Raw genomic sequence first — 21,212 nt, 5'->3', positions numbered from 1 at the left:
CAGAAGGCAGTCTCTTAACAGCAGAATTACGTTAGCAACTATAGTTAGCTAAATAATTCAAAGAAGATATAAATCAAATCTATTCTGAAATAAAAGAAAAGTCAGTCACAAAAAAATGTATGGTTGTATCCACATCTGATTAAAACAGAATAAAAACAATATTCAGAAATTCTCAAGAATGCCCATGATGTCATATCTTGGAATAATATTAGAAACAGATTTATGACTAGTCAAATCTAGTTGTGCATGTTTCCTTCAGCAGTTAAAAGTTGAGATTAACATTACAGAAGTCTAAACACATTGAAATACTGAACCCTTCCAGTCAAAAGTTGTTAAAACAACCCAAAGACACAATGTATTATTTAAGATGGAAAGCATTAATGTACTTCTAAACAAATCACATAAAATTATTAATTATAAAGAAACACAAAAAAAGTTTAACATCTTTTAAAGAACAGAGAAAACGCTCCTTTCAATTTGTTGGATGTTATATTTACAACCTAAAATATGTAGAGTGACTCTGGTGGGAGTGGGGGCTACATCACTCGTTCCACATGTGACTCTGCATGAAGTTTTTCAGCCTAAAAACAGGCATGTAGTTTTAAACTCCAACTGCAACCATACGGAAAAGTGATCACAAAGCATGATGATAATGTGCATATGTTTTCAATCCAAATATTAAAAAGCAATCTTGAACGTTTTTGTTTTAATATACTTTAAGAAATCTAACTCCTATGACAGTCAGTTTGTTGTACTATGGGGTCTTGCGTGTTGCTGTGATGATGGAAATTATTCCACCAGTATTCAAACACCAGCAGGGTCACCCACAGCACACAAGTTTCAGCTGAGCTTCCAGACTAAGACAGACTAGGAAGAAGGACCCAGTGGTCTACTTCTGAAAAGAATTAGCCAGTGAAAACCTTATGAACAGCAGTGCATCGTCATCTGATATAGTTCCGGAAAAGAACTGAAAGAAAAAACTCAAGCTTCCGGTTGTAATATTGAAGGCTGCTACGTAGGGTGGTTATGAGTCGGAATCGACTCCATGGCAATGGGTTTGGATTTTTGGTTTCATGGAGAAAATATTAAACGATGCAGGAAACATCAAAAAAAGATGGAAAGAATACATAGAGTCATTATACCAAAAAGAATTAGTTGATATTCAACCATTTCAGGAGGTAGCATATGATCAGGAACTGATGGTACTGAAGGAAGAAGTCCGAGCTGCACTGAATGCATTCGCAAAAAACAAGGCTCTAGGAATAGATGGAATATCAACTGAAATGTTTCAATAAATGGATGCAGCACTGAAAATGCTCACTCATCTATGCCAAGAAATCTGGAAGAAAGCTTCCTGGCCAACTAACTGGAAGAGATCTGTATTTATGCCTATTCCCAAGAAAGGTGATCCAAATGAATGTGGAAATTATCAAACAGTATCATTAACATCACATGCAAGTAAAATTTTGCTGAAGATCATTCAAAAGCGGCTGCAGCAGTATATCGACAATGAACTGCCAGAAATTCAAGCTGGATTCAGAAGAGGAAATGGAACAAGGGATATCATTGCTGATGTCAGATGGATCCTGGCTGAAAGCAGAGAATACCAGAAAGATGTTTACCTAATGTTTTACTGACTATGCAAAGGCATTTGACTGTGTAGATAATAACAAATTATGGATAACATTTTGAAGAATGTGAATTTCAGAACACTTAATTGTACTCATGAAGAGCCTATCCTTAAATCAAGAGACAGTCATTTGAACAGAATGAGGGGATACTACATGGTTTAAAGTCAGGAAAGGCGTGCATCAGGATTGTATCCTTTCTCCAAACCTATTCAATCTGTATGCTGAGTAAATAAACTGAGAAGCTGGACTATATGAGGAAGAAGAGGGCATCAAGATTGGAGGAAGACTCATTAACAACCTGTGATATGCAGATGACACAATCTTGTTTGCTGAAAGTGAAGAGGACTTGAAACAGTGATGAAGATCAAAGACCACAGCCTTCAGTATGAGTTACACCTCAACTTAAAGAAAACAAAAATCCTCACAATTGAAACAATAAGCCATATCATGATAAACGGAGAAAAGATTGAAGTTGTCAAGGATTTCATTTTACTTGGGCCCACAATCAACACTCATGGAAGCAGCAGTCAAGAAATCAAATGATGCATTGCACTGGGCAAATCTGCTGCAAAAGACATCTTTAAAGTGTTGAAAAGCAAAGCTGTCACCTTGAAGACTAAGGTGCGCCAGACCGAAGCTATGGTTTTTTTCAATGGCCTCATATACACATGACAGCTGGATGGTGAATAAGGATGATCAAAGAAGAATTGATGCCTTTGGACTGTGGTGTTGGCGAAGAATACTGAATATACCATGGACCGCCAAAAGAATGAACATATCTGTCTTGGAAGAAGTACGACCAGAATGTTCCTTAGAAGCAACGATGGCAAGATTACATCTCACATACTTTGGACATGTTATTGGGGGGACCAGTCCCTGAAGAAGGGCATCATGTTTCGTAAAGTTGAGGGCCAGTGAAAAAGAGGAAGACTCTGATGGAAAGGGACTGACACGGTGGCTGCAGCAATGGGCTTAAGCATAACAATGATCGTGAAGATGGTGCAGGACCGGAAGGTGTTTCATTCTGTTGTGCACACGGTCACCAGAAGTTGGAATCAACTCAAGGGTGCCTAACAACTACAAGTCAAAAAATATCAATCCCACCACACTGAAAGATGGGATTTTACACTAACAGTTACATATCATAGTCACAGGATTGGAAGGGTGCTCCTATTCCTATCGATCTCAATCTCAATTACTGAAGCCAAAAGATATTTAAAGGATATATAATTTTAAAAAAAGAAAGAAAATGAATTTATAAAAACCTAAAACAGAAACGTTAAGCATTTTAGGAGTTAACCATGTTAAATGTAATCACTGGGTATCCTAACCATCACATCCGGGTATGGCGCTGAAGAATCTGAATCACATAAACGTTTCACGTAAGTTTATACCAAGACATATTGAAAGTAATTATGATTTTAAAGTAATTCTTCCATTAAGTTGCTCACCATTAAGTTCATGGTGATTTTTTAAAATAAAACCATCAAGTGATCAAGCAGCAATAAGACATCTGGTATGACTGCATTCTGACACAAGGCAGATTCTTACATAAAACATGCGAACTCTTGGAAAATTAAAAAAAAAAAAATCATAACCATAAAAAAAAAAAACTAAGTACAATTCTGAAATGTCCTGCTTAACTATATCATATACCCTCAAAATGAAACTTACCAGCTAACATATTCAGTTGAAGAGATGCTGATAACATTACTTAGAGATGTACCTGCCAGGTGCTCCTTGGAAACTCTATGGGGCAGTTCTACTCTGTCCTATAGGGTCGCTATGAATCGGAATTGACTCGATGGCACTGGGTTTGGTTTTTGGTTTATTATTAATTCTAGTCTCATTGGTTGAAAGTGTATCATGTAATTTAATTTTTACTCTGGAGTTCCTGGAAAATATCATAAATGTTATAACATATAGCTCCTATCACAGGTTAAGTACATACAACGGTCAACTTTGCAGATGTTAAACTCACACACACGTACCCATGTATGCACACAACGACATTATTTATGTAATGCTATGGATAGAGCTTCAAGATGTATTTTTCAAGTGAAAAAAGCAACATCTGAACATATATAGTATGCCAGCATTTGTGTATATGAGGGAGAAAAATGAGGATAGGTATAAGTACTTGCTTATATATGCACTCATTATCTCTGGAAGGACACATCTGGAAGTGATAATAATGATTACCTTGGGTACTGCTGTGGACTGAATTGTGTCCCCCAAAAATGTATGTCAACTTGGCTAGGCCACGAGTCCCAGTATTTTGTGGCTGTCTACCATTTTGTGATCTGATATGATTATCCCATATATTATAAATTCTAACCTCTATGATGTTACATGAGCCAGGATTAGAGGCAGTTATGTTAATGAGACAGAACTCAATCTACAGGATTAAATTGTATTTTCAGTCAACTTTTTTTTCGAGATATAAAAAAATCAAGCAGAGAGGAGTGGGACCTCGTGCCACCAAAAAAGAAGTGCCAGGAGTGGAGTGTACCCTTTGGACTTGGGGCCCCTGTGCCGAGAAGCTCCTAGGCCAGGGGAAGGTTGATGACAAGGACCTTCCCCCAGAGCCGACAGAGAGAGAAAACCTTTCCCTGGAGCTGGTACCCTGAATTTGGACTTCTAGTCTCCTGAACTGTGAGAAAATAAATTTCTGTTTGTTAAAGCCATTCACTTGCAGTATTTCTGTTTATAGCTGCACTAGAGAACAAAGACAGGTAGCTAGAGAACAGGACCTGGATGAAAACTTTCTGCATCTTGAATTTTTGAACCATGTGAATGTAATACCTACATTGACATATGCAATACAAGCAAACAGCACTACTGGACATCCTGCATCCTCCTCTACAATATTAGCTATCAATACTCCTTCTTCTAAGAGGATAATCTCTAATCTCTTGAAGTTATATCTACAATTTATATGAAATACTTGATTGTCATCTGAGGAGTATCTTATATTTCATGCCCACAAACTACTTTTATATTCACCATAACTGCCACCTCATTCTGGCTAAGGCAGCTATTATAACCATATTATGTTTCGATAAGTAACAAATCACAATTTTCAAAATAAACCACTAAAAAAAATATTAACATTCCAAAAAGATGAGTGAATTCACTTTTTAAATCAACTATGGAATGAGATTTTCAAAGTAAAAACACTGAGGAAAGTTTACTTTTCTACATTCAACCATGTTCAGATACACGCTTTTCTATTTAAAGGGGCAGATTTGAAAACTACACAGGCATAATTCAACTAATATATTTTAGAACTATGTTCTAAAACCAAAGTTAAATGTCTTTTCCCTCCATGGAAGCAGCTTTGCTTAATGTAGAAACTGGTAGAAGAATTCCGGTTACAATTCAGAAATTCTGAATAAAGACTTGGCAGCTCTAAAAACAAGAGCTTCATCAAAGAGTGCAACTGCTCCTTACTGTCAACATAGCAGCTGTTTGCTGCCCGGAAATCAAACCCTTCTTTCCTTTTATATATTATTTGAGAGGAATCAAAATCAAAAACAAAAAAGCAACTCCTCCCTCCCCAAAACACCCAAGTTTTCTTTAAACTCAAACCAAACCCGCTGCCATTGAGTCAACTCCAATTCCTATTGAACCTATAGGATAGAGCAGAACTGCCCCATAGGACTCCCATGGAGAGGCTAGGGGGTTTGAAATGCTTACCTTTCGGTTGGCAACTGAACACTTAACTACTACACTACCAGGTCTCCTTAAGTTCTCTTTTGCAAACCATTAAAACTGTGTAAGTTGCTTTGCATGTATTGCTTTAACTGGAATTTTAACTCCTAGACATTAATGTTAGAGATAGGAGTTTTATTATTAAAGTTTTTGGGAAAAAAAAAGAGGGAGGAAAATAGGCTTAACTGCCTACTGTTATACAAACTGAACCTTTAGAGGTCGGCATCTAGAAGACTGGACCACCTCCACTGCCCATCCCCTAGTACGCACCATGCATCTGGCTGAGAAAGGCTGTGGGCAACAGGAAGCAGTTTTCTGTCTCACTATTAACCTCTGCAGCTGCTCCATGGAGCAACTAACATCCCTTCCCAGGATCACTCGTACTCATGCTACCCATCTGAAAAGTGTCAGATAAGCTTTTCTTCCCCCCAGACAGCAGTTGATATAAATTATGCTAAAATAAAGTATCTTGAAGATACCCCCATGAGAGACCTTAATTACAGAAAAAAATCTTTAAAAATACATAATTGTTCATTCACATCAAGTGAACATTTTATTAAGATACCTGGAGTAATACATCAAATAACAACCTAGCTTATGGAAAAAAAAAATTAACTATATAATAGCCTATAGTTAGATTTTTTTCCCTTATCAAATTATTCTCATTTCAAGAACTTTAAATTGGATTATCTGTTTTTCATAAGTAAGTCTCAGGTAATTTCAATTACTGAGTAGAGTGGACTGAATGGTGGCCCCAAAGCCACGTCCATGTCCTAACATCCAGAATCTATGACCATTACCTTATAGGGCAAAAGATATGATTAAGTTAACGATTTTGAGAAGATGAGTTTATCCTGGATTTTCTACCACTTACCAGTTGTCTGGAGTCAATTCCAACTCATGGCAACCCCATATAATCACATGTATCCTTAAAAGAGAGTGACAGAATTTTGATAGAAGGATGGACACACACAGGAGATGACATGAAGACAGGGCAGGGCAGGTGATGAAGACACAAGCCAAGGAATGCAGACAGCTACCAGGAACTGCAAGAGGGAAGGCAAGTTTCTCCCCTAGAGCCTCCCAAGCAAGCATGGCCCTGCTTATCCCCTGATTTCAGACTTCTTGCCTCTAGAACAGTCAGAGAGTAATTTCTGTTGTTTTAACCCACCAAGATGGTGGTGATTTGTTACAGCAGTCACAGGAAACTAGTACACTGAGGAAAAGAGTATACTAAAATAGTAATCCTCAAAGCATGTATATTAAGAACATGCCCAATTATTCTATGTGTAACACTGACAGACATCATCAAATGACCACAAAAGAGGAACCTTCTGAGCTGAAGTTTAACCTATTCTCTAACGTTCAGTTACAATGATACAGAGTTCAAAGGCAAAAGATATGAAAAGAAATTAAGCTTTATCTTCCAAATCAGACTAAAAAGCCAGGTGACAGAAATTATGAGCAATTAAACACACATGCAAGATATCCACAAGGAGCTATGACTTTTGAAATGTGCACCACGCAGTATAAAAAATTCACCACGAAGTATACGGGATCCAAATATACCACCAGGCCAAGTAGGCAGAATACCCAGAAACTGGCAAGAGGGAAAAAGCGATGTGTGGAGAATTATAAAATACACAGGCCATAATACTAAAACAAAAACAAAACCTGTTGCCATTGAGTCGATTCTGACTCACAGTGACCCTACAGGACAGAACAGAACTGCCCCATAGGGTTTTTAAGACACAGCTGATCTTTTGCTTAGCAGCCAAGCTCTTAACCACTGCACCACCAGGGCTCCAGGCCATAATACTAGGAAGACATTTTTGAAAAGAGGAAAATAAATCTTTATGATCTGGCAACCACTTGGCTATTCTGAGACTTAGACAAGAAGAGAAAAATAGTCAAATACTGTAATCTCCCAAAGCCTCAAAAGCATCATCTTTAAAACTGGGATAACGGGGCCTACTGCACAGTGTTAACAGTGCAGGGTAACTGTCAGCATGAAAAGAGGTCACACGTAGTGCTGGCCCATGAGCTGGGTCACAGCTTCTCTCCATAAACTGGCTACTGGGAGCTTATCATACTTGCTTTCTGGATGAAAAATTTCAAGGAACAGTTACTAGATGCCAAAAACAAAAAACCATTTTAAAACAGAAAGCCTTTTCTCCGTTCAGTTGATATCAGGGGTCCCAGCACTTACCACATCGCTGGCACTGGAGAACTCATTATTAACAAGACTTTCAAGAGCCATCCACCGAACTGGTCTGTTTTCATTGTCCCCCAGACAATGATAGTCCATGGGGAACAAGTCTCTGGAGAGGGCATTGTCTGTAATCTTAACTTGAAGTGTATCATCAATGCTGAAAAGACATGAACAATAAATGTAATCAAGTATTAAAAAGTATAGAACACAAGTTACCCTTGAATACAGCACGATTCCCTGAAAAGAACCCCAAATCCAGGGAGCACTAAACATCACTCAACAATGAAGAGCTCATGGCACCTACACACAGTTCCTAGCAGCCAGGTCTTTGTGGATGACTTCCCTTCTGGCCAGATAGCTCATTCCGCAGGCAATCTGAATGGCCATGTGTACCAGGTCTTGCTGAGAAATTGCCTGTGGAAAACACAAGGTGACAATGTTTACAGTTCACGCAAAAATTACGATGACTGCTACTTACTTTATCCCACATTCCTACTCCATAGAAAAATACTTCCTTACATCTACACATTGATTTTTAAAAAACTACTTCTTGACCAAGAATATGTTCCCATAACTTCCTATACTTGTATCTACCACAGCCCTGTCATTCTGTAACATAATATACCATTTACTTGACTGTCTCCTCTTATCCGCTAGGTGTGTTATCTCCCCCAGCATCCAGCGCATGTAGTAGCTGCTCAATAAATATTGGTTCAGTGAATGTTGAATTCTCAAGATAATATTTCAAATGCTTATTAGTGAATAACTTGTTCTTTTCTTTTAAAACAGTAGTTCTTATTATGAGAGAGCCCCCTGGGGACCATTTTCAAATTAATACACGTCTACAGCTCTCTCCACTGGATGCACGCCGGTATTGTGGGCTGAGGAATGCAACTCTTCCCCAGGTGACCGTAGCCTCAGACCACTTGTCCGGAAGCCCAGCTTTCACCCTGTCAGTATACAAAGCATATCATACATGCTAAGCCAAACACTCGATGCGTGCTCTCTGAATGTATTTTCTCCTGGCAACTACAATAAGTACATTATTATAAATCCTACAATCAATTTAATGGGGCTGTAAGATACAGCTAGCAACAAAACACCCACTGGGATTTACTACCATTACCATCATAAAAGCATCTGGAAGCTGACCAAATGCTTCACAGCTATGTGCACAAGCAGTGATGGCAGAGAACCTCTTAGATGCCTGCAGCCTCACAGCCAAGCATATTAAGAATATACCCAATTATCCCCTACAATCAAGACCTCTAGTCATTACCAGTTTTTGGTACAATATGTATCACATGGCTCTGTAAAGTCTCTTTCCTAGAAGGAAGATCTAGTTCAAGCGCCTTCAAAGAGTTATTAGGAAAATGACTGAGATGATATTATAGAGGGCTTGAGGGGTGATTATGAAGAAACACAACTAAAATATAAGGAAAAACTTCAGAATTTGCAACATGTAAGCTTCAAGACAGCAATCATAAACCATCTTCATTTGCTTGCCTCTAAACCAATAGGTTACAAGCATCTTCTGGTTCCTTTTTGCAGGCCTTTAAATAGTTCATATATTAGAATGTTAACATCTACTTTAAAAGATATTATCAGAATTTACAGGTAAATTGGTATTTGGGCAAATTTTTCTCACCTGAGGATTATTGGCCTCTACTAATTTGCACTGCCGTAAGAACAATTTAAGATTCCCCCAATTCATGTAAGGCAATATCACCATGGGCTTTTCTCCTTCTTCTATACACACATGCGTAATAGGAAGAAGATTTCTATGAAATAATAAGAAATCAGAAGAAAGACAAGTGAAACTTAAAACCTCAGGGGCTTATTTACAATAAAAAAGTAATAAAGATACCCTAAAACAAAACAAATCCAAACATATTTAAAAACTTAATTATTATTAAAAATGCAAAGTCATATATACTCTATAATTTAAACCAGACTTTAAGGTTCCCCATATATGTACCTTCCTGATAAAGAAAAGTTATGAACTCAAAGTTGTTGCCTATGGACTGAATTCTCTGAAGACACACACTGGCCGCACTAAATCTTACTCCAAAAGGTAACTGAAGGCACTAAGAGGTAACTTGACCACAATCTTGTTACGACAAAATCCCATTTATTCCATTATCAGACTTAAAAACAAAACAAAAACAAGGCCCCAATCCAGACCGTGGACAAGAATACGATCATCAGAAAGGTCTCTAAGAGGCTGAAATTGCCACAAAAGCCAAGAAGTCTTTAGCTGCTCACATGGGATTTAGAATCAGATTTCTGAATGCTAGATTTGCCTTTTACAATCTGTATGACCATCTCTTTCTTGGTCTTAGTTTCCATAACTATAACATGGAGCTCTGACAAACTGTAAAAGCCCGCTACGATATACAGAAGTTAAGCACACAGTAGACAATCTCTCTTCTATTTCAACGAGTGGCAAAGCTGAGAGCTCCCCTCCTGATATGCACGGGTTATACTAACACAGGGAAAGCACTGACCCTTACGAGCTAGAAAATGAGGACACACATGAGGGATCAGTAAACCTGTAAGAGGTAACTTCTCTGTAAGGCTTCTGCTTGCATCAGCAGCCCCACTTAACAGGCAAGGAAATCCATGCAGAGAGAGGTTATGTAATCTGCCAAGGACTAACATGGTCATTCCCTCCCAGGGAGGCAAGACTTACAGCAGGTTTACATTCAGGTTTAACCTGAATATACCATGATATCAGGAATAATATAAAGAGTTGCCCATTTCTTCAACTCCAAAAGATTAATTATTTCTCTGTTCCTTTCCTCGTGACTGAAATTCATTTAGCAGGTGTCTTAGTTATCTAGTTCTGGTATAACAGAAATACCACAAGTGGATGGCTTTAGCAGGTATTTATTCTCTCACAGTCTAGGAGGCTAGAAGTCTGAACTCAGGGTGCCAGCTCCAAGGGACATCTTTCTTCCTCTGCCAGTTCTGGGGGAAGGTCCTTGTCATCAATCTTCCCCTGATCCAGGAGCTTCTCAGCACAGGGACCCTGAGTCCAAAGGACGTACTCACTCCCAGCTCATTTCTTGGTGGTATGAGGTCCCCATGTCTCTGCTCACTCTTCTCTCTCATATCTCAACAGAGACTGACTTAAGACACAACCTAATCCTGTAGACTGAGTCCTGCCTCATTAAAATAAATGCCTCTAATCCTGCCTCACTAACATCAGAGGCAGGATTTATAACACATAGGAAAAATCACATCAAGTGACAAAATGGATAATCATACAATACTGGGAAACATGGACTAGTCAAGTTGACACACATTTTTGGGGGGACACAATTCAAAGCATAACAGCAGGATTACAGGCATTTTATCCAGGCACAATGAGTTTGCTGTATGAGGTCAAATTGTCTATTCTATCACCTGAGGATTAAATATCCTCTGGGAGAGGTTAAGAAGCTGCATGAAACTGTTTCAAAGTACAAAGGACTGCTCTTCATTCTGCCCGTTTTATAAAGGAAAGGAGGGTAGAAAGGAAGGCCTGTGATCTATAAGAAGAACAAATAAGAGCAGAAGGAGGTGCTGTAGAGGAAGAAAAATGTAGGGGAAGGGCAGGTTCTGTGGCGGCGTGAAACAAGAACTGCACCCAATTCTCGGTCTTGCTGAGTGCCCTTGCAGGTAAGAGCTGTGAAGCATTCAGCTAAGAAGTGCCCACCATCAGGCCAATGGAAGCCTCAAACTATAAGTAGCCATAGCTCAATAGAATATGCTGATAAAAATCAATTCTCATAATTAAAATAGATTGGCATTAGTTTTAACTTGAAATAAAAATTAATTATTCTCACAAATGCCAATGGGAAAAAAGAATGAAAAAAAGGATTTCAAAATGCTTTAAAACATTTCAACACCATTATAATCCTTAATCACAGAATGATAAAACACGCAGTAAACATGCTGAATTACATACCACAGCCAGTATAAGAAGTTATGTAACATAACCTGAAACCAGGTGTCATTTCTTGGTGAGTATATTGTGTTTGCTTGATAAATTTCATATCATTTCTAAAGATTGTGATTTTGTTTTTATCCCTCATGCCTGGCAGAGTCCCCAGCACAAACAGGCACTTAATAAATTAGAATGACAGAATGAACAAATGCAGACACACAGCCATGAACAGGCTAAACATTACAGGTCAAAAAGAAATGTGTTGTAGGCCTTGGACCCCTTAAAAATGAAAAGGACTGCCACAGTGAAGGAATGTAAAGGACTGCCACAGTGAATGAATGCAAAGAACATTATACTTTCTACACATTGACATGTTTTGCTCAGTGTAAACCAGGAGTCCTGGTGTTATTTTAGTGCCAGGAAGAACAATTAAACCTGACCAAGCAATAATCTACCTCTAGAAGACTGTCCCCAAACAATGAATGTCCAGTATGTTATTCCATCCCAACGCCTGAGGGTACCCTGGGGCTGCTAATCCATCCTGGTTAAGATACTGGAAAACCCAACAGCTTAAAGCTACATGAGAGAATGACTGCAAATGCTTGCTCTGAACATTTTTCACCCCAAGTATCTTTCAAAGGCTACAGTGGATATAAAACTGCTTCTTCGGAATATCTCAGCTTTGCCCACGTTTATCCCTATAGCCCATTTCTGGTGCAGAAGTAGGGCAGACCTTTCACCAGGCTAAGAATACTGGCTAGGTATCCAAGTACAGTTACCATTACATACCAGTACTAAAAACTTTTGCCTCTTCTCTCTAGAGTCAGCATAACAGAACATCAAGCACGCCAGACACTGACAAAAAGGACGTTTCCAATTGATCATGACCCAATTCTTATCAAAAAGCCCAGAGGAAATAAAATGAATTTCTTTGAAAAATAGTCTAACGGATGAGTCATCTATCCAGTCCTCTCCAAATCATGAGCTCTATTCGTGACTAAATCAGGCCAATGTAAGGCAACTTTCTTGAATCACATGATTTTCTTTGTTTTCAAAGGGACATCTTCACCGTCCCTCACTTTTGTTCATTCATTTTTTTCAAAGGTCCCTGTAGGAATAACTTGTTTTTTTTTTTTTTAATTATTTTTATTAAGCTTTAAGTGAACATTTACAAATCAAGTCAGTCTGTCATATATAAGCTTATATACACCTTACTCCATACTCCCACTTACTCTCCCCCTAATGAGTCAGCCCTTCCAGTCTCTCCTTTCGTGACAATTTTGCCAGTTTCTAACCCTCTCTACCCTCCCATCTCCCCTCCAGACAGGAGATGCCAACACAGTCTCAAGTGTCCACCTGATACAAATAGCTCACTCCTCGTCAGCATCTCTCTCCAACCCGTTGTCCAGTCCCTTCCATGTCTGATGAGTTGTCTTCAGGAATGGTTCCTGTCCTGAGCCAACAGAAGGTTTGGGGACCATGACCGCTGGGATTCCTCTAGTCTCAGTCAGACCATTAAGTCTGGTCTTTTTGTGAGAATTTGGGGTCTGCATCCCTCTGTTCTCCTGCTCCCTCAGGGGTTCTCTGTTGTGCTCCCTGTCAGGGCAGGCATCGGTTGTGGCTGGGCACCATCTAGTTCTTCCGGTCTCAGGATGATGTAGGTCTCTGGTTCACGTGGCCCTTTCTGTCTCTTGGGCTCGTAGTTATCGTGTGACCTTGGTGTTCTTTATTCTCGTTTGATCCTGGTGGGTTGAGACCAATTGATGCATCTTAGATGGCCGCTTGTTAGCATTTAAGACCCCACACGCCACATTACAAAATGGGATGCAGAATGTTTTCATAATAGAATTATTTTGCCAATTGACTTAGAAGTCCCCTTAAGCCATAGTTCCCAAACCCCCGACCTTGCTCCACTGACCCTTGAAGCATTCAGTTTATCCCAGAAACTTCTTTGCTTTTGGTCCAGTTAACTTGGCTTTTTTATTGTCAATGAAATTTACTAAAAAAATATCTGTTCATTATACTCATCAATGTTCCCAGCATGTAATAAACCAAATGAAACATCTGCCTTGAAGTTTCAAACTAGGAAAACTCTCCCTACCCCCATTTTAGTTATCTAGTGCTGCTATTAATGGGAATACCACAAGTGAGTGGCTTTAACAAACAGAAATTTATTTTTTCACAGTTTAGGAGACTAGAAGTCCAAATTCAGGGTGCTAGCTCTAGGGGAAGCTTTCTCTGTTGGCTCTGGAGGAAGGTGTCTCTTTTGAGCTTCTGCTCCTGGGCGATCTTCATGTGGCTTGGCATCTCTCCCATCTCTGTTTCTTTTGTTTGTTTCACCTCTTTTATGTCTCAAAAGAGAGTGAGTTAAATTACACCCTGTATTAATCCAGTCTGATTAATATAACAAAGACAACCCATTCCCAAATGGGATTATAACCATATGCACAGAGGTTAGGATTTACAATTTTTCTTTTTTTGGCGGGGGGACACAATTCAATCCGTAGCATTCCAAAATTCATGCCCTTCCCACATACAAAACACATTCACCCCATTACATCATCCCAAAAGTCTTAAACTCCAAGTCCAAAATCTCATCTTTTGAATCATCTAAATCAAATATGGGTGAGACTTCAGGCATATTCCATCCTGGGGCAAAATTCTTCTTCATCTGTGAACCTGTGAAATCTAGATTATAAGTTATCTGTTTTCAAAGTACAATGGTGGAACACACACTAGGTAGATATTTCCATTTCAAATGGGAGAAGTTTGAGGAAAAGAAGGGATAATGGGCACCAAGCAAATCCAAAACCCAGCACAACAAATTATATTAGCTCACAAGGCTTGAAAATAATCCTTTCTTCTCTGAGAACATGTGGGCAATGGCCCCACCCTCCAGACTCTGGGTGTCGGCCACAACCTCTGGATTCCAGGTGGAGACCCCTAGCCTTGGGCTTCAGCTGCACCTTTCAGGCCCTCTGGAATGGCAATATGCTCCCTCAGCTAAAAGTGGCCCCATTCTCCTAGTTCATCTGAGTGGCAACTCCATCCCTTGTCCATCTGCCCTTTGGGCCTGGCAGCCCTGCTGCCTCTGCCATTTGGCAGCGGCCCCATCCCCTGGCACACCTTAAAGGCAACCCCATACTCTGGAACTGAACAGAGTTGGTAAAGATTTGACTCTTTGAAACCTAAGAGGCTGTGGCTCCACCATTTGAAACTGAGAAGGCCCTGCTTTCTGTGCTCCTTGCAACAGTTCTGCTGATCTCCAAGCTGCTACAGGAATGGTCCTTTTCTTTTCTTAGAGGACAACAGATGTAGCTCCTTTGGCCTGTTTTCTGCCTGCAGAATTCCAAGATGCAGCGTTCTTTCCTTTCATTCTTTCTCTGTCCCCTTCAGTCTAAGTTGATGGGTTTTCTGCTTTGGTAGTTGGTTAGATCCACCAGTCACTGGCTTAATCTCTTTAACCAAATATTGTGTAGACACATACTTCAACATTCTAGAACACGTGTCCTTAGTTTGTACAACAGAATTTTCCAAATCTTTTTCTGTTTTCATTTTGCACAGTTCATTTTAAAGTCCATCTTTTTTTCTCACATTTTACTATAAGCAGAAGAAACTATGCAGCCCCTTTAAGATTCTGCTTCGAAATCTCATCAGCCAAATATCCAAGTTCATCACTTACAAGCTCTACCTTCCACCAAACATTTGAAAATAATTCAAACAAGTTCTTTGCCACTGCATTAAAAGCACTGCCCTTCCTCCACTGTCCAATCACATGTTCATCGTGTTCTTTTACTCTCACCAAAAGCATGTTTCCAGCAAATTCTGCTGCTCCTGCCATATATATTCTCTAAGATGACAGAGATTTTCTCTATAGCTCTCCTCGCTTCTTTCTGAGCCCTCAGCAGAGCTGCCTTTGACATCCGTAATTCTACCAACAGTCTCTTCAAAGCAATCTAGGCTTTTACTATTTGGCACCTAAAACTCTTCCAGCCTCTACTCATTACCCAATTCCAAAACCACTTCTACATTTTAGACATTTGTTAGAGCAGCACCCCACTCCTGGTACCAAATTCTTAGCTATCTAGTGCTCCTATAACAGAAATACCACAAGTGATTGGTTTTAACAAACAGAAATTCATTTTCTCACAGTTTCAGGAGGCCAGAAGTCCAAATTCAAGGTGCTGGCTCTAGAGGAAAGCTTTCCCCCTCATCAGCTCTGGAGAAAACCCCTTATTTCTTTTGAGCTTCTGCTCCTGGGAAACCCTTATGTGGCTTGGCATCTCTCTTCCCCCATCTCTGCTTCTATGGCTTGCTTGTTTAATCTTTTATATCTCGAAAGGGATTGCCTTAAGACATACCCTACACTAATCCAGTCACATTAACATAACAAAGAACCTATCCCCAAAGGGGATTATAGCCATAGGCATAGAGGTTAGAATTTACAATATTTTTTGGGGGGGGGGGCACAATTCAAACCATAACACACCCCAAGGAACAACTATGTTTCTTTCCTTTCTGGTACTGAGATTTATCAACTTTTAATGTTTTCTTCAACCTCTGTTGCCTAGAAGTTGAGAGTTGGTCTATGTTCAACGACAGCAAAAACATTTGGATTTACCATTGGCTTACTAGTTTTCTTTTCTACCACCACACTCCTAAAACACACCTTTCATTTTCATTTTATTGATCTTACTGTAGTTGCCTGCCTTTTAGGCCCTCAAATTCTTTTGAATATAAATGAAAATACAAATAAAATTTGAAAAATAAGTAAAAGTTCTTTATTACTCTTGTCTTTGGTGTTCTATATGTTGAAAATTTTCATTAAAATAATTGTTTTAATGTTTGTATATACGGGAATCCATTTTTTTAAAAAAGGAAATATGCACATAAATATCCATAAACTTATTTCTAGAAAGCTTAGCTATGGTAATCCACATGTGGGCTTACACACTGCCCTTTGTTTTCTTCTTTGTATTTTTCTATGTTTTAAAATTTTATGCAACGAACATGTATTTCACTTTTATATTAAGGAAAAAAAATTAAACTATTCCAAGATGCTTTCGATTAAGAACTCATCACAATGTTCTTAAAATAAGAATGCAGCATAAAATGTTACCATGGTCTCCCCTCTTACCTGTGATGAAGACCTCGTAGCTTACAACTTTCAGTGAGCATCATTGTCACCTGAATTTCAGAAGCTTGATCTACATAAAGAAAAGATATTGTCATGATTGATAACACTATATAAACCTGTTGCCATAGAGTTGATTCTGACTCATAACAACCTCGTAGGACACAGCAAAACTGACCCATAGGATTTCCAAGACTGTAATCTTACAGAAGCAGACTGCCGCATCTTTCTCCTGAGGAGCAGCTGCAGGGTTTGAACCTTTCAGTTTGCAGCTGAGCACTTTACCCACTGCACCACCAGGGCTCCTTTAATACTATATATGTGACATTAATATTTTCTGCTATAAGCAAATAATTATCTTGGACTATATGGCAAATTTCCTTCATAAATTACAGAGTGGTAAATCTAAAAAAGGTTTAGCCTAAAGTTCCACTTCAAAAGAATCTCACTGAATAGGTCAACTTTAACAGAAGTCATTGAGAAAAAATTTGACTATATAAAAATTAGAATTTCAGTAAAATTCCATATACAAAGTAGAGAAAGCAATAACAGATTGTAAAAATGTCTGCAACAAATACAGCACATGAAGGGCTACATAATTTCTTTTCTTGATGTAACTTCTCCTTCTTCAAAGGGCTTGAATAAACCAATAAGGAAAAAATTTTTTAAAAAGAGGAGAGGCAGGATCAAGATGGTAGAATAGTCAAACACTTCGTGTTGTCCCTCTTACAACAAACACTTCAAAAAACAAGTGAATCGGATATACATGACAATCTAGGAAACTGAAGCATCAAAGACAAAGCTGAAGAATAGGACTGAGCAACAGGTGGAAGGAGAGTAGATTGAAAAACAGTGGAAACAAGCAATTACAGATTGCCGGTGCCCTGGTAGCTGAATCTGCACGGCGCACACAGACTGAGGCAAGCAGCAGCATCCCAAGCTGAAACCCACCCCCATGTGGTGCAGCTTAACAACAGTGAATCTGCAAACACCTCTCCAAAACCAAACAGGAGCGATGCCAGACGTGCAAACCAAAAACCAAACCAAACTTGTTGTCTAGTTGATTCTGACTCACAGTGACCCTACAGGACGGAGCAGAACTATCCCTACAGGGTTTCTAAGGAATGGCTGGTGGATTTGACCTGCCGACCTTTTGGTTAGCAGCTGAACTCTTAACCACTACGCCACCAGGGCTCCAGACCTGCGAAAGCTATGGGCAAGCTCCAAACCCACCACACATGCACCATAACCCTTTCTCCATCAGAGCTCCATTGCCAAGGACCTCTCCCTTCTCCTCATCCATCCTCCTCCCTGGTCTGACACCAGTCCAGCAGCATTCAATGCTGCCACACCCCCTAAACCACAAACTCACTGCCTGGTCCAGGGGCACTTGCCCTTTTGCCCAGTCACTGGCGTAGGGGGTCCACAGACTTGCAGCGCCCTTCACTCTGCCGATCACTCACACCAGTGTCTTGCTGGTTGACCCCGCATAGCGTGCCCTTTTGACAAAATGGGCAGGGCTTCCAGCATAAGCCCATTTTAACCTACAGCAGCCAAGTGGGAACTGCAGATTTGTGGCATTTGTCACCAGCCTGACCTCTCAGAAGGAGCCTCACCCACTGACAGCAGGGTCCAGAGGACTGACAGTACCAGCCACTCCACCTAGCCTCCTACAACAGGTGCCTGAGAATGAGTAGCACTCCCTAATCCCCAACCAACGGCAGCGGACACCCAAGGACTGGTTGCACTACCCCTCCCCCAACTATACACACTAGCAGACAGGCACACCCTCCATCTGGAAAAACTGGGGGCAGCTGACAGCTCCCTGCCTTACCTCCCAGGTCACCACCCTACTGCAACCGGAGACCTGTCTCTGCTCCTAACAACCCAACACAGCCCTGCCTGCTTAGGACTGTTAGTGAAAGTCTCCATACCACACACTTGGTGACTGACAACCTGGGCACCTGTGCCACAATCAGCCAGTAAGCGGCGAAGCACACATACAACACCCAACCCAACGACCAGGGAGAACACTCCCTGCACCCATGGCCAGGTGACCAGCAGGACCGATTCATCACCCCACCAAAAACGTCTCCTACATCTTCAGCAGCCCCACAAGAACAGTGAACAGACTCCGGGCTCACACACTTAGTGGCTACTACGACCATCTGGAGACAGAAGGAGAGAGCTTCGACAAGGCCAGATGAACAACCAGAGTAGCACACATGCTCAGGCTACTTGGACATCAAAACATAACAAAAATTCAGGACGTGTAAACAAAAATACAATAAATAAATAAATATATTAATTTATTGATGCCTCTGAGACAACAGTCAATATCATATCACCTAAATAAGCAGGACAAGATGGCTCTAGCAAGCGACCAAAATAAAGAACCAGAAAACATTCTGGGGGAAGATATGACAATGGAACTACCTGATAAAGAATTCAAAAGACTAATATACAGGGCTTTCCAAGAGATTAAGGAGATCAGGCAAAACACAGATTAAACCAAGGAATGCATAAAGGAATAGAAGAATTCAGGAAGATAATACAAGAACAAAATGACAAATAGGTTGCTAGAAACCATACCAAAAAAACAAAACTAGAAACCCAAAAGATTAACAATAAAATGTCAGAATTAGACAACTCATTAGAAGGTCACAGGAGCAGAACTGAGACGACGGAAGTCAGAATTAATGAGACTGAAGGTAAATCACCTGATACCAATTTGTTCGAGGAAAGATCAGAAAAAAGAATGAAGAAAGCCTAAGAATTATGTGGGAAACTATCAACAGGAAAAACCTACCAGTGATCCAAGTGTCAGAACGGGGGGAATAACAGAAACCACAGAGAGATATCTATCTAAGAAGCTCAATGAACCCCATACAGGACAGACCCCAAGAGAAAGTCACCAAGACATATAATCAAACTTGCCAAAACCAAAGACAAGGAAAGAATCCTGAGAGTGGCTAGGAATAAATGAAAAGTCACCTACAAAAGAGAACCAGTGAGACTAGGCTCTGATTACACAGCAGAAACCACGCAGGATGACACATATAAAGCCCTGAAGGAAAAAAAATTGCCAGCCAAGAAAGACACACAACAAAACTATTTCTCAAACACAATGGTGAAATTAGGTCATTTCCAGATTAACAGAAATTAATAGACAGACCAAAACTACAAGAAATATTAAAGGGAGTCCTCCAGTTAGAGAACCAACAACATCAGACAACAATCCAAGATGAGGACACAGGACAGTTCAACAAGATACCAACTCAGATATGGAATTCACAAAAACAAAACAAAGTTAAAAGGCTGAAAATAGGAAACGAGAGATGTCAATACGCCAACAACAACAATGTCAAAACAAAAAAAGAGGAAATAAGCAGTGTAGTCTTGGAACTTCCATATGGAGAGGAAGTCAAGGCAATATCAAGAAATAAAAGGCTGGTTTATGCTTAGAAAAATAAAGGTAAATTTCAAGGTAACCACAAAGGAAGCTAACAAACCTACCCATTAAAATAAAAAAGAAGAAAAGGTAAGTGGAAAAACATAACCTTGCTCATTGTAAAATGTAACATAGTAAAAATGTCTATCCTACCCAAAGTGATCTATACATACAATGCAATCCCCATCCAAATACCAATGACATTTTTTAATTAGATAGAGAAACAAGTCACCAACTTCATATGGAAAGGAAAAAGGCCCTGAAAAGATAAAGCATTGCTAAAAAAGAAAAACAAAGTGGGAGACCTCACACTACCTGATTTCAGAACATATTATACCGCCACAGTAGTCAAAACAGCCTGGCACTGATACAACAACAGATACATACACCAATGGAACAGAATGGAGAATTCAGACATAAATCCATCCACATATGAGCAGCTGATATTTGACAAAGGCCCAAAGTCCATTAAATGTGGAAAGGACAGTCTCTTTAACAAATGGTGCTGGCATAACTGGATATCCACCTGCAAAGAAATGAAAACAAGACCCATACCTCACACCATGCACAAAAACTAACTCAAAATGGATCAAAGACCTAAATGTAAAATCTAAAACGATAAAGATCATGGAAGAAAAAATAGGGACAATACTAGGAGTCCTAATACATGGCATAAATAGTGTACACAACATTACTAACAATGCACAAACACTAGAAGAGAAACTAGATAACGGGGAGCTCCTAAAAAATCAAACACTTAATGTTTACCTGAAGACTTAATGCTTATCCAAACACTTAATGCTTATCCAAAGATTACCTACAGACTGGGAAAAAGTTTTTAGCTATGACATTTCCAATCAGTGTCTAATCTCCAAAATCTATATGATACTGCATAAACTCAACAACAAAAAGACAAATAATCCAATTAAAAAATGGGCAAAAGATATGTACAGGCACTTCAACAAAGAAGACATTCAGGTGGCTAACAGATACATGAGGAAATGCTCACGATCATTAGCCATTAGAGAAATGCAAATCAAAACTACAATGAGATTCCATCTCACCCCAACAAGGCTGACATTAATCCAAAAAACACAAAATAATAAATGTTGGAGAGGTTGTGGAGAGACTGGAACACT

The 21,212-nt window shown here is 39.6% G+C and overlaps 1 protein-coding gene across 3 annotated transcripts in view; it reads right to left on the bottom strand.

Annotated features, from left to right (window-relative positions):
* RYK (receptor like tyrosine kinase) overlaps nt 1-21,212 on the bottom strand; it is a 162,873-nt gene that overhangs the window by 38,528 nt on the left and 103,133 nt on the right. For all 3 annotated transcript variants that reach the window (XM_049870598.1, XM_049870599.1, XM_049870600.1), the window contains exons 10-13: nt 16,626-16,695; nt 9,206-9,338; nt 7,862-7,971; nt 7,555-7,714 (exon numbers count right to left, since the gene is read on the bottom strand). In XM_049870598.1, coding sequence (XP_049726555.1) covers nt 7,555-7,714; nt 7,862-7,971; nt 9,206-9,338; nt 16,626-16,695 — 473 coding nt within the window. The remainder of the gene's footprint in view (nt 1-7,554; nt 7,715-7,861; nt 7,972-9,205; nt 9,339-16,625; nt 16,696-21,212) is intronic.

Source organism: Elephas maximus, chromosome 26, assembly GCF_024166365.1.
Source record: "Elephas maximus indicus isolate mEleMax1 chromosome 26, mEleMax1 primary haplotype, whole genome shotgun sequence".
NCBI classification, from domain to species: domain Eukaryota; kingdom Metazoa; phylum Chordata; class Mammalia; order Proboscidea; family Elephantidae; genus Elephas; species Elephas maximus.
The sequence above is the reverse complement of the archived record's forward strand: the minus strand, read 5'-3'. Positions and strand labels throughout refer to the sequence as shown.